This window comes from Bos grunniens, chromosome 13 (genome assembly GCF_055505025.1).
Source record: "Bos grunniens cultivar Pamir isolate PY7600 chromosome 13, Bosgru_T2T1.0, whole genome shotgun sequence".
Taxonomy (NCBI): domain Eukaryota; kingdom Metazoa; phylum Chordata; class Mammalia; order Artiodactyla; family Bovidae; genus Bos; species Bos grunniens.
Window position 1 is genome coordinate 31,987,641 of NC_141177.1, and position 11,650 is coordinate 31,999,290.

Consider the following 11,650-nt stretch of genomic DNA (forward strand, 5'->3'; position numbering starts at 1 on the left):
ATCACAGAGTCAGACACAACTGAGTGAATGAACGCACACTCACAGGGTATATGGCGTTAGCTTAGTGGTCAGGCAGCAGGCAATGAGAAAACAGACACATCAGGCAGAACAGCTGGGGATCCCTGTCAGGCAGTGGCAGAACATCTGATGTGGCTATGATGTTGGATAACTTGTAAAAGCAAACTATGTGTCTACTGAGTTTTTGTTCAAGTGGAAGAAGCTGTGAAAAAGCAGAAATGTGGTATGTGTTGATCAGTACTGGCTGTTTTGGCATGACAGAGTTGAGTTCCAGAAAAAAAATTGGCCAGTTTACAAGCAGAAGTGAAGGGGGTGGAGAACCCTGAAATCCAGGGTCCTGCAGTGTTGGAAAAGCCAAATAGTCTCGTGTCTAGTCTCTAAACACCAAAGCGTGCTTATGCTCAAAAACAGCTCAGGAAGACAGTGACTCAGAGCGTGTGGTGGTCTTCCTGCTTGAGCCTCACGGCCTTGAGGCCATCATCTTCAGGGGGGATCATGTAGGTAAGCACAGAAGTAAAGCTAACCTGAGTACTGTGCTCAGGAAAGAACCAGAAATGCTGTCATTGCCACTGGACCTGCCTGGTAAAGAAAGAAAACGTGTAGGTTTCTGAGGGAATTGTTTTACCAAGGAAACCATTGTTCAGTTACTAAGTCGTGTCCAACTCTTTGCAACCCCATGGACTATAACCCACCAAGCTCCTGTGTCCATAGAATTTTCCAGGCAAGAATACTGGAGTGGGCTGCCATTTCCTACTCTAGGAGATCTTCCCAGACCAGGGATTGAACCTGGATCTCCTGCATTGGCAAGCAGATTCTTTACCACAGAGCCACCAGGGAAGCCCCAAGGAAACCAATAGCCTGACCCTAAAAAAATGAAAACAACCAACATTGTGACTGAAAGTGAAAGTGAAGTCGCTCAGTCGTGTCCGACTCTTTGCGACCCCATGGACTGTAGCCTACCAGGCTCCTCCCTCCATGGGATTCTCCAGGCAAGAGTACTGGAGTGGGTTGCCATTTCCTTCTCCAGGGGATCTTCCCGATCCAGGGATCAAACCCGGGTCTCCTGCATTCCAGACAGACGCTTTCAGTTCTGAGCCACCAGGGAAGCTGAGGCTAATTAAGACTCTGCAGTGGGTCAGCCATCCTCCTCCTCTGCCCATCCTGCCACTGTGTGTTAGCCAGGCACTGTGTGGGGACCAGGGACTTAACAGTGAACAAGGCAGACAAAATCTGTCCTGCTGGAGTCTACAGTCTAGTGGGGGACACAAAGACAATGACAGGTAATAAGTTCTGTGAAGAAAGGCTGGGGAAGGGTTGGGGTAGAAAGTGTGTGCATGTGAGAATGAGTCGCTGGGGCAGGTATCAGCTGAGTAGAGCTGAATGAAGGAGGGAGCTGGCGTGTGGATGTCAGGAGAAGAGCTTTCGAGTAGAGGGAACAGCAGATGCAGAGAGGCCCACAGGAGGCAACGAGGCTGCTGGGCCTGCACAGTGGCAAGACACAGGGCTTGGGGGAGCAAAATGGGCCCAAGAGCAGCGGTAGGAGTCGGGGTAGCCTGGCCCTGCAGGGCAGTAGTTCTCAGTGGGTGTAGGACTGCCCCCTGGGGGGCATCTTGGAAAAAGCTGGGGCAATCTGATCATCACTTTCAAGGGGCAGTGCTACTATGATTTAGCAGGTGGCCCTGAAGGTGGACCATCATCCTGTGACATGCAGGACTGTCCTACCCAACAAGGAACTGACCCGCGTCCCACCCAAGTTTCAAATGTCTTGTTGGATGTTTGTGTAGATGGGGAAAAATCTGTTTCTAATTATTTTAGTGTAGAACACTATTATAAACACAAAGTTTGCTAGAAACGAAACTACTGCATAAATAAGGGAAGACCGGACTTCTCTTCAAAACTTTACCAAGAGCTGGTCACCATTTTGGAAAATTCTGTCACCAAGAGCAGTGTCATTCCTGGAGTCTCCAATTGGGTTGCACTCCAATTGGAGTGCACAGTGACACAGGACAGACACACTCCCTGCAGCCCTGTGTCACTAGCTGTGGGACGTGCCTGGCACCAGTTCTCTTCCATTCCATGTTCCCAACACAGAGAAGGGACGAGCTGAGACAGTCCTGATTACTGTATGAAGTTGCTTGCTGCACCAGGAGCTGGGGCTCCACCCTGGCTGCTGGGGCCCATTTGCATGCCCTGTAGGCCTTTCCTCCTCCGCTGTTTATTCCCAGTCCCTTGAGGGCTCAGGTTCTGAGGTTTTGTGTGTATTTTATCTTCTTGTGTGGGCATATGGGCATCTTCTCATCTTAATTTTCCTCTGTATCTTCTGCCTTGGGGGGCACTCTTTCTGCCCCCTTCTGATGTCTGTGTCAGAAGTTTTCTCTATCTCTTTTATACTTGAATAAAACTTTATTACACAAAAGCTCTGAGTGATTGTGCCTCATCACTGGCCCCAGATTGAATTCTTCTCCTCCGGAGGCCAAGAATCCCGGAGTCTTTTGTGGTTCAGCAGCAACCTTTTATCTTGGGGGCTCGTCTGGGATTCTTCAGGACAAGGTAAGGATGCTTAGAGCTCTAGTTCTTTGTTCTCCTAGCAAACATGTTTTCTGCTGTACTTTACTAACTCTACAGTGTGCTTGTGTGAATGAATGACACACCCTGGGTGAAGCAAGTGAGGACCCCTGCTCTGCAGTTCGATGGTGACCTCATATGGCTTATGGCAGAAACTCTGTCGGGGGTCAGAGAAGGCCATGGCAACCCACTCCAGTACTCTTGCCTGGAAAATCCCATGGACAGAGGAGCATTGTAGGCTGCTAGGAGTTCACTTTCATGCAATGGAGAAGGAAATGGCAACCCACTCCAGTATTCTTGCCTGGAGAATCCCAGGGACAGAGAAGCCTGGTGGGCTGCCGTCTATGGGGTCACACAGAGTCAGACACGACTGAAGTGACTTAGCAGCAGCAGCAGCAGCAGCTATTGGGGGTTTATACCAACCTGCCAGTGGACTTCCCTGGTGGCTCAGACGGTAAAGTATCTGCCTACAATGCGGGAGACCCAGGTTTAATCCCTGAGTTGTGAATATCACCTGGAGAAGAAATGGCAACCCACTCCAGTATTCTTGCCTGGAAAATCCCATGGATGGAAGAAGCTGGTAGGCTACAACCATGGGGTCGCAAAGAGTCGGACATGACTGAGTGACTTCACTTTCACTTTCTGCCTTGGACTGGAGGCTCCTTTGGGTGTGAGGTGACATTTCCCTAGCAGAACAGCTTCCTAAGACATCTTTCAATGCAGGCCTTCCCAGGCCTGCAACCCAACAAGGCAGGGCCATGTTCTGTCTCCTTTCACATGCATGCCAGGCTCACTGGCAAGTTGCTGTCCAGCTGGGGGCACCTCTCCTGTAGCCCTGCCTGCCCCTTCCCTCCTGGCCTTCTGGAAATTTCACCCACCAGTGTCCATCCTTCCTGCAGAGATAAGCCAGTTCTGAGTTTGGCCACACCTGACTAAACTGGGGTGGGTGGCGGGAGGAGGGGGGCAGTGAACATCTTCATATTAACCTTGCAACTTAAGACAACAAGCCAGAGTGAACATTCATGAACCGTGAAGTTTCCACCCATAAATCCATGGGTGCTTCCAGCACCTGCCTTTCTGCTTGTTCCCATCCCCAGCCACCTGTCAGCTAGGGGCTCAGTGTTGACAACAGCTAACAGAGACCCAGTCACAGGGATGAGGCCAGGCCCAGGACTGCAGTTCTCAGAATGCATGTGAAAGTGTGACAGCAAGCAGGCTATCTGGCAGGACACAAAGGCCGATACTCAGATGTGGAGCAAGGCAGGACCCTTCTCTGGTTGTAGGGGCCACAGCTGGACTCAGCTTTGAGGTGTTTGGCCAGACTTAACACTATGTTATGAGCTAGGACCTTTTTATATGGAAGTGACAGAAACCAAACCCTGACCACCTAAGACAACTCCACTAGTTTCCTGAAGCTGCTATAACAAATTACCTAATCTTGGTGGCTTTAAATGACAGAAATTTATTCTCACAATTCTGAAGGCCAAAAGTCCAAAATCATGCTGTGAGCAGAGCTGCACTGCTCCCAGCTCTAGGGGAGAATCCGCTCCTGGCCTCCTGTAGGTGGCTGCCCACATTCCTTGGCTTGTGACCACCTCACTCCTGTCTCTAGCTGTGTCTTCACAGCACTCTCTCTTCTGTGTGTATATCTAATCTCCCTGTGCCTTTCTTTAACAAAGGTGCACATAACTGCATTTAAGGCTCCCTCTGATAATCCAGGATAAGTGCCTCCTTTCACTATCCTTAACTCAATCACATCTTTTGCCACAGAATGTAATATTCACTCTTTTTGCCTACATATAAGGTAACGTTCACAGGTCCCAGAGATTAGGATGAGGACATGTCTTTGGAACCACCATTCAGCCCATTACAACAACAAAACCCTAGGAAAGTCCACAGCCCCAGAAGTGGGAAGATGATAGCCTCTGCAAGTCACAGAGTCTAGTCCCTCCTTTTGGCTTCTGTCTCCAGGGTGACTAGTTCCATGCCCCAGACAGCCTCAGCCTCTCCCCAGGAACATTCACTCTGGGGGGAAAAAAAAAATAGAGAGCCAGGCTGACATGGGAGCCTATGAACTTTCATTCTCCCCTTGCACCCAGTGAGGAAGCCTCTTTACCTTGCACACTGTCTGAGGTTAAAGAGGCTCCATTTAATTAAACCCCATGCCTTGGTTGGATAGAAGTACTGAAGGAAGACAGCCAGATGCCATGAACAATTTTGCTATTTTCCACTAAGTTCCATTCACTTTTATCTTCCCAATCTTTTGAAAGATATATGAATCTTTTGAAAGTTATGTGCCTATGTGTGGGTGCTAAGTCGCTTCAGTCGTGTCCAACTCTTTGCAACCCTACGGACTGTAGCCCAGCAGGCTCCTCTGTCTATGGGATTCTCCATGCAAGAATACTGGAGTGGGTTGCCATGCCCTCCTCCAGGGGATCTTCCCAACCCAGGGATTGAACCCATGTCTCTATTTCCTCCTGCATTTGCAGGCAGGCTCTTTACTGCTAGCACCACCTGGGGAAGCCCATATGCCTATGTGTATGTATGTGCTCAGTCGCTCAGTCGTGTCCAACTCTTTTCAATCCCATGGACTGTATAGCCTGCCAGTCTCCTCTCTCCATGGGGATTCCCCAGGCAAGAATACCAGAGTGGGTTGCCACACCCATCTCCAGGGGATCTTCCCAACCCAGGGATTGAACCCAGGTCTCCCACATTGCAGGTGGATTCTCTACCATCTGAGCCACCAGGGAAGCCCAAGGATACTGGAGTAGGTAGCCTATCCCTTCTCCAGGGGATCCCATATGCCCATATTTCACTCTAATTATCTGAGTGAAAAATGGAAGCAGTAGAGTTTAGGACTTCCCTGGTGGCTCAGACAATAAAGAATCTGCCTGCAATGTAGGAGACTCAGCTTCAATCCCTGGGTCGGGACGATCCCCTGGAGAAGGGAATGGCTACCCACTCCAGCATTCTTGCCTGAAGAATTCCATGGACAGAGGAGCCTGGTGGGCTACAGTTCCTGGGGTCACAAAGAGTTAGATATGACTGATCGACTAACACTTTCAATAGAGTTTAACACACTCTCACATAAAGCAAATCACTTAGTGGGTATTTAATCTGCACTTGGGCTACCATACAACAGCGGTAAACAGGGCAAGGCAATACTTTCACTTGCCTAGCCGCCCCTGCTCCAGATGTCCATTCCCACACAGGTATAGGCAGCTGAGAACATTCCTTCTTTATGAAGTGGTGACAGGGTAGACTCTGAGCTTTGCTCTGTCCAACATCCCTCCTTTTTCCCATTAAAAAATGTCCTACCCCTTCTTGGTGGGTGATCTTGGTGGACTGATGTCATTCTCTAGGCCACAAATACTGGGAAAGAGAAGTGCTTTTCTCCGCTGAGAGTGCTGAAGGAGAGACCATAGATCCGGGGCTGCTGATAACATCCTGGGTGAGAGCCTGTCTGGCTTCAGAGTGGAGCAGAGATCAGCAGGAGCAACATCATCTGAACCCCTGGGGACAGCTGTGCCTGAAGCCCAAGCCAGTTTGAGCTGTGTTTGGTTCCAGCCAGGGGGGTACTGGCAGAAGGCAGGAGGCTGGTTGACAGCTGCCCCATGTAGTGTCTGTGGGTTTGGTATAAGTTGCTAACTACACAGTCTCAGAGCCAGTGGCTCTTTTTCTGGTCAGGGCAGCCCCAGGCCTGGGCTTCAGTGTGGTCTGTACCTAACCCCTGTGTCTTTGGTCAGGTTCTCCAGAAATGGAGCCCAAGGCAGGGATTCTCAGACCATGATTTATTGGAGGGAGTGCCCTCAGGGAACCTCTACATGAGGGAGCAGGAGTGGGCAGGAGAAGGAGCTAAACTAGGATGTGGTCTCAGCTGGTATCCAGCCTCAGCCTAAAGTCCCAGGGAACTCTGAAGCATGGCCGGCACATACAGCTGTCCCCCAAGGCACACAGGCCAGGCCTCTGAACTCCTGCCTCAGTCAGTCACTGGCCACTGTCCACCTCTGGGAACAGAGTGTAGCCTTTCAGGCTGTCTCTTCTAGAGAGGTGGGCAGCTGTGAGCTGTGTTAGCAGCCAACATCCCAAGCAGCTCGGGGATGGGTTGCACTAGCCCAGAGAGGGCTGAGCAAGGCACCGAAAGCTTCCACTCCAAACTATCTTCTGGCTCCTGCCAAATTCCAACCAGGTTTGAGATGGAGCAGCCCAGAGACACAGACAATAATCAAGAGTCCCCAAGTTTTTGTGGAAAGCTTAGTACCTTGCTCCCATAGTTCTGCCTTCTCCTCCCAAAACTCCACAGAACTATAGTTTAACACAATGCCCTTAGCATCCACTGGGTCCACATTGGCCAACATTGTTTATTAAACCCTTGTGATAAACTTCCCTCTGCTCCAGGGAAGAATTTGACTCTCCACATGGACAGAAACCAATTACTCAGGGGGAAAAAAAAAAAAAACACCATTCTTTCCAGTGTCTGCCAGGGTAGGGTTCTGCGTGCACTGAGGTGGAGGGCTCCCCTAAGGGAGCACAGTGGGCGATCCTAGGGCTCCTAGGCACCCCATAGGTGGAAGTGTGTCAATCAGGGCCTATGCTGCTGCTGCTAAGTCGCTGCAGTCGTGTCCGACTCTGTGCGACCCCATAGATGGCAGCCCACCAGGCTCCCCCGTCCCTGGGATTCTCCAGGCAAGAACACTGGAGTGGGTTGCCAATTCCTTCTCCAATGCAGGAAAGTGAAAGTGAAAGTGAAGTCGCTCAGTCGTGTCCGACTCTCAGCGACCCCACGGACTGCAGCCCACCAGGCTCCTCTGTCCATGGCATTTTCCAGGCAAGAGTACTGGAGTGGGTTGCCATTGCCTTCTCCGATCAGGGCCTATATTTAGCTGCAAATAACAGACACCTGGGGATAAGCGGTTTAAACAAATTAGGCGCATCATTTTTCTCACAGAGTACAGCCCAGAGGAAGGCAGACGGGCTGGTGTGCCACACTGTCACGTGGTTCCTCTTCCAAGATGGTGCCCATGTTCCTAGGCATCGCCTCCAAGTTGGCAAGAAGAGGGACGAGCTGAGGCCAGAGGCTGAAGGGCCCCAGTCAGGAAGTCTGTTCCTTTTTAAAGAGCTCTCCTGGAAGCCTTATCTGTGAATTTCACTCACTGGCTAGAACTGTGTCACCAACCACCCCCTAACTGCAAGGGAAATGTAGTTTCTTTATCTGATGACTAGCAGAGAATGAAAGAATAAACAAGTAGCCAAGATCCCCGGCACCGGAGCTGATAGTTGACTCAGTTCAGCATCCACAGGTCCTGAGAAGATGTCTGGAGAGGTTCCGAGGCCATCCAAGGTCACAGAGGCCAGCAGTGGCACACCCTGCAGCTGACCTCAGTCCCCCGGCTCCCAGAACACAGATCACATGACAACAGGGCCAGTCTCAGTGCACATGGGTTTATTGAGTTATGGATGTCAGTCCTAGTGCTGGGCTGAACCACAGGGAAGATGGCTACATGGCCAGTGCAACGCAGGGAACTGGATTCTCACTCAAGTTGGTGTCCAACACATCGAGGACAGGAAGCAATCTGCCAACGTTAGTTATGGTGTGCAGGTGTTTATCATGATGGGTGGTGCCTAACTAGGAGGACACCATAAAATGCTGGAGTACCAGAGGGAGTTTTGCCTACAAGTCTGTTCAGATGTACTCCTTAGAGCATAAAAAGTGTCCAGATCTGCAAAGAGCAGTAGAGCACGAGTGGTGGGCCAGCTTAGGAGACAAGCCAGTCCCTTTTCAGTGGGGCAGTAGGCCACTAACGAGGCCCAATATCCCAGGCAGGGTGGGACAGTTGTCCAAGGTCTGCTGTCCAAGTCAGAACACGGACTGGAGAGCCAGAACAAGAAGCATGGAGAGCAGGGAGCTCTCCTCCAGGGGTGCATCTGCAGTAGACACCTTGGCAGGTGGGAGCAGAGTGTGGACCTGAGAGAGAAGCCCAGTTCTGCTCTCTGCCACCCCCACCCTCCCAGGGCATTCATGCCTCCATCTAGGCCCACTTGCCATGGAAGGAGGCAGTGCAGGGGCTGCCAGCTCACCATCCCCTGTCTGCACCTACCTGCAGGAGACTCTGCTCAGGGTCCTGGTGGGAGTCCAATTGGTTACGTAGGATTGGGGGCCACCCACCGTCAAAGGTCTGTATGGCACTGTCTATGGAGGGATGCAGGGTGAGCTTGGCTGAGAAAACCTAGCACAGGGCCCAGCTCCTCAAGGACAAACTGAGACCCTTGGCATCCTGCATGGGTCCTCCCCAGGCAGATATGGGAAGAGAGGACGTCTGCAAGGCTTTCGGGATGGACGATGCTAAGTTAAGAGTGCCTTACAAACTGCAGTCTTCTCTCCTTATGGAAGCATGACAATTATCACCCCATTTTACAGATGAGCACAAAAAGGCTTAGAGGAGTTAACTCTCAGCTAGTAAGTGGCAGGGTTAGGCTTCAAACTTAGACTCCCTAACTCCTAGACTGGTAAGCGAACCATCCAGCTATTCAGACTCGAAAGGCAAGACTATTAATGGGGGGGGGGGGGGGTTGGCTGTGCCTGGAGGATGGAACCGCCTCAGAAGTGGCAGAAGCAAGGAAGTGGGCCTGCGTGGCTTCCGCTACGGACCTCAGTTTCCTCACCGCCAGCCAGGCAGCTTGGGATGGGGCAGTAAGGGCCGACTGGGGCCCCGTCCCTCCGCCCCCCCGCCCCCACCTCCCGGACTCCTCACCCAAGCAGCGGTTCCTCGTAAAGAGCCCCCGGAAGACTTCGCACTCCTCACGCCGATTTCCGCTGGCTCTGCAGTCGCACCAGGGCTCCACGCGCGCGCTTGCGTTGTCCACGTAGTTGGGCGTGATGGCTGTGCCTGGTGAGACCCCGAAAACAGGGTAATCGGCCCATCCTGGCGGAGGCATCCCCGGGAGATGCCCTGCGGGCGGTGCATACCCACGAGGCCGGCGTAGGCGCGCAGGCAGCTGGGGGCCTGGTCTCGGAGGCAGCCGTCAGGGTTGCTGGCTGTGGTCGCGCAGGAGACCTGGAAGGCCAGAAGGCGGGGCCTGCGCCGCGCGACCGGAAGGCGGTGAGTGGGCGACTAGTGGCTCCGACCCCCGCCCGCGCGTCCCCTCTCCCCCCTCCCCCCACTCCACCTCCTCCGGCACCTGCAGATCCGGCTGTGCTCGCAGGCATCTAAGGGCCCGAGGCAGGAAGGTGGCGCCCGGCCAGGCCCTGAGAAAGCGCAGGAGGGCACGAAGGTCTGGCGCCGGCGCTCTGCGCACGCGGGGCCGCCGCAAGGGCAGAAGAGCAGTGCGTGGGTAAGCGCGGGCGGCCCGCGGGCGAAGAACTGGCGCAGGGCGCGGCGGCAGCGGGCGCGGGGGCAGCCCCCCGGCGCGGCACGACCCAAGCACTGCGCCACGTACGCCGTGCGCAGCCGATGGCACCGCTCGTCGGCGGTGCACGCGTCGGCCGCGTCCACGCATGGATTCGGTGCTACAGAGCTCCGCGATCCTGTTGGAGAGGCGGGTAGGCTGCGGTTGTTGGCGTGCCCTACACGCACACTTCACCCCCGCCTCTGGGTCAGGGCCTCAGAAGATGCGGGGTGCCCAAAACTCGAGGTGGGCAGAATGTGACCCAAAGGCGTTAGCGACTGGCACTGACTGGCCTACCGTTGCGGGGATGGGCAGCGACGGCCTCTGGGCATTCCTGCCACACGTCTGCGGTGGATGCGGAGCGTCGAGGCTGGGCCTGGGTGGCCTCCCCCAAAAGCTGAGACCCATCCTCCCCAGGCGCCACCCCTCACCAATCCAAAGAAGGGTCCTTGAGATTCTTCCCATTGTCCTGGGCCCCACCTCACACGGAAAACAGCAAGGCTTCTGGGGACCTGGCTAATGGAGACGTATCAGAAATGGCACCGAGGTCCAGAGTTTAGGAGGATCCCACATGCCCCAGAGCAGCCGCAGTTGCTGAGCTCCTGAGCGCATTAGAGCCTATGCTCCGCAATAAGAGAAGCCTGCCCAAGGCAACTAGAGAAAGCTCCCGGCACAGCAAGGAAGACACAGCGCAGCCAAAAATATATCATAAAAATAGAATTAATGTCAAGACGTGGCACTGAGCACAGTGGCTGCTCCTCTTCCTTTCTTTGACATGCGGGGACACCTGACTTGTCAGACGCCCCTCCTTTCCCTTCTCCCTTGGAGACCCTTCTAGTGACCTATAGTTTTCTGGTTCCCTTCTTTCTTGTCCGTCTCTAGCGCATCCTCCTGCCTCTGCATCTTCCCCCTCCATCCTCTTCTACTGCTCCCTTCTTACCGATCTAACCGGTGCTGCCCCATCTGGATGGACTTTGGCTTCCCCCTGGCGTCTCTCCTCTCCACCAGCCAAGTAAAAGAGGGCTTCCTGGCAAGGGCTCAGGTACTGGAGCCATTTAGTCCTGGCTGCGGGGTGTGGATTCAAGAGAAGTCCCAGATGGCAGGCCATGGGGCTTAGTCCTTAGCCATAGGGCACTCCACTGTGGACAGAGAGTGTGCCTGGCACAGCCCAGTCACATACCAGGGGTCTGTTGGGCAGAGGGTGAGCTTTGTCTGGAAGTGCCATGGGCACTAAATGCCATGGGCATCTATATCCAGCCAGGGACTTCTCTGGTGGTCCAGTGGATAAGAATCCATCTGCCAGTGCAGGGTACACGGGTTTGATCCCTGGTCCGAAAAGATTGCACCTGCCGCAACTACTGAGCCCGTGCACTGCAAGAGAAGAGTAGCCCCTACTCGCCGCAACTGGAGAAGGCCTGCACGTGGCAACAAAGACCCAGCACAACCAAAAATAAATGAAATTTTTAAATAAAAAGTAAAAATCAATCCAGCCAAGCTAGAGTCTCTGGAGGAATTTGGCAGTCCCTTCCCCCTAGAGCACCAACCAGGCTACCCCTGCCCCTCTGTTCTCTCTGCTTCCAGGAGACTTCCTCAGATGAGAAGCCTTCTGGCCCCAAAGTCTGAGGGAAGTTTCCCAGCCTGGCTTAGCACCCATTTATTTCCGAGTATCTGTGTGTGTAGT

General features: G+C 53.2%; 1 protein-coding gene across 1 annotated transcript; it reads right to left on the reverse strand.

The window, feature by feature from the left end:
- Window positions 1–8,009: 8,009 nt before the first annotated feature.
- GFRA4 (GDNF family receptor alpha 4) lies at window positions 8,010–10,932 on the reverse strand. The gene is made up of 7 exons (XM_086335191.1): window positions 10,910–10,932; window positions 10,267–10,449; window positions 9,763–10,158; window positions 9,551–9,660; window positions 9,336–9,470; window positions 8,682–8,769; window positions 8,010–8,548 (listed from the first exon to the last, which is right to left on the reverse strand). The coding sequence occupies exons 1-7, from the start codon at window positions 10,930–10,932 to the stop codon at window positions 8,206–8,208; spliced, it is 1,278 nt and encodes a 425-aa protein (XP_086191317.1). The 3' UTR covers window positions 8,010–8,205.
- Between the last annotated feature and the right edge of the window lie 718 nt (window positions 10,933–11,650).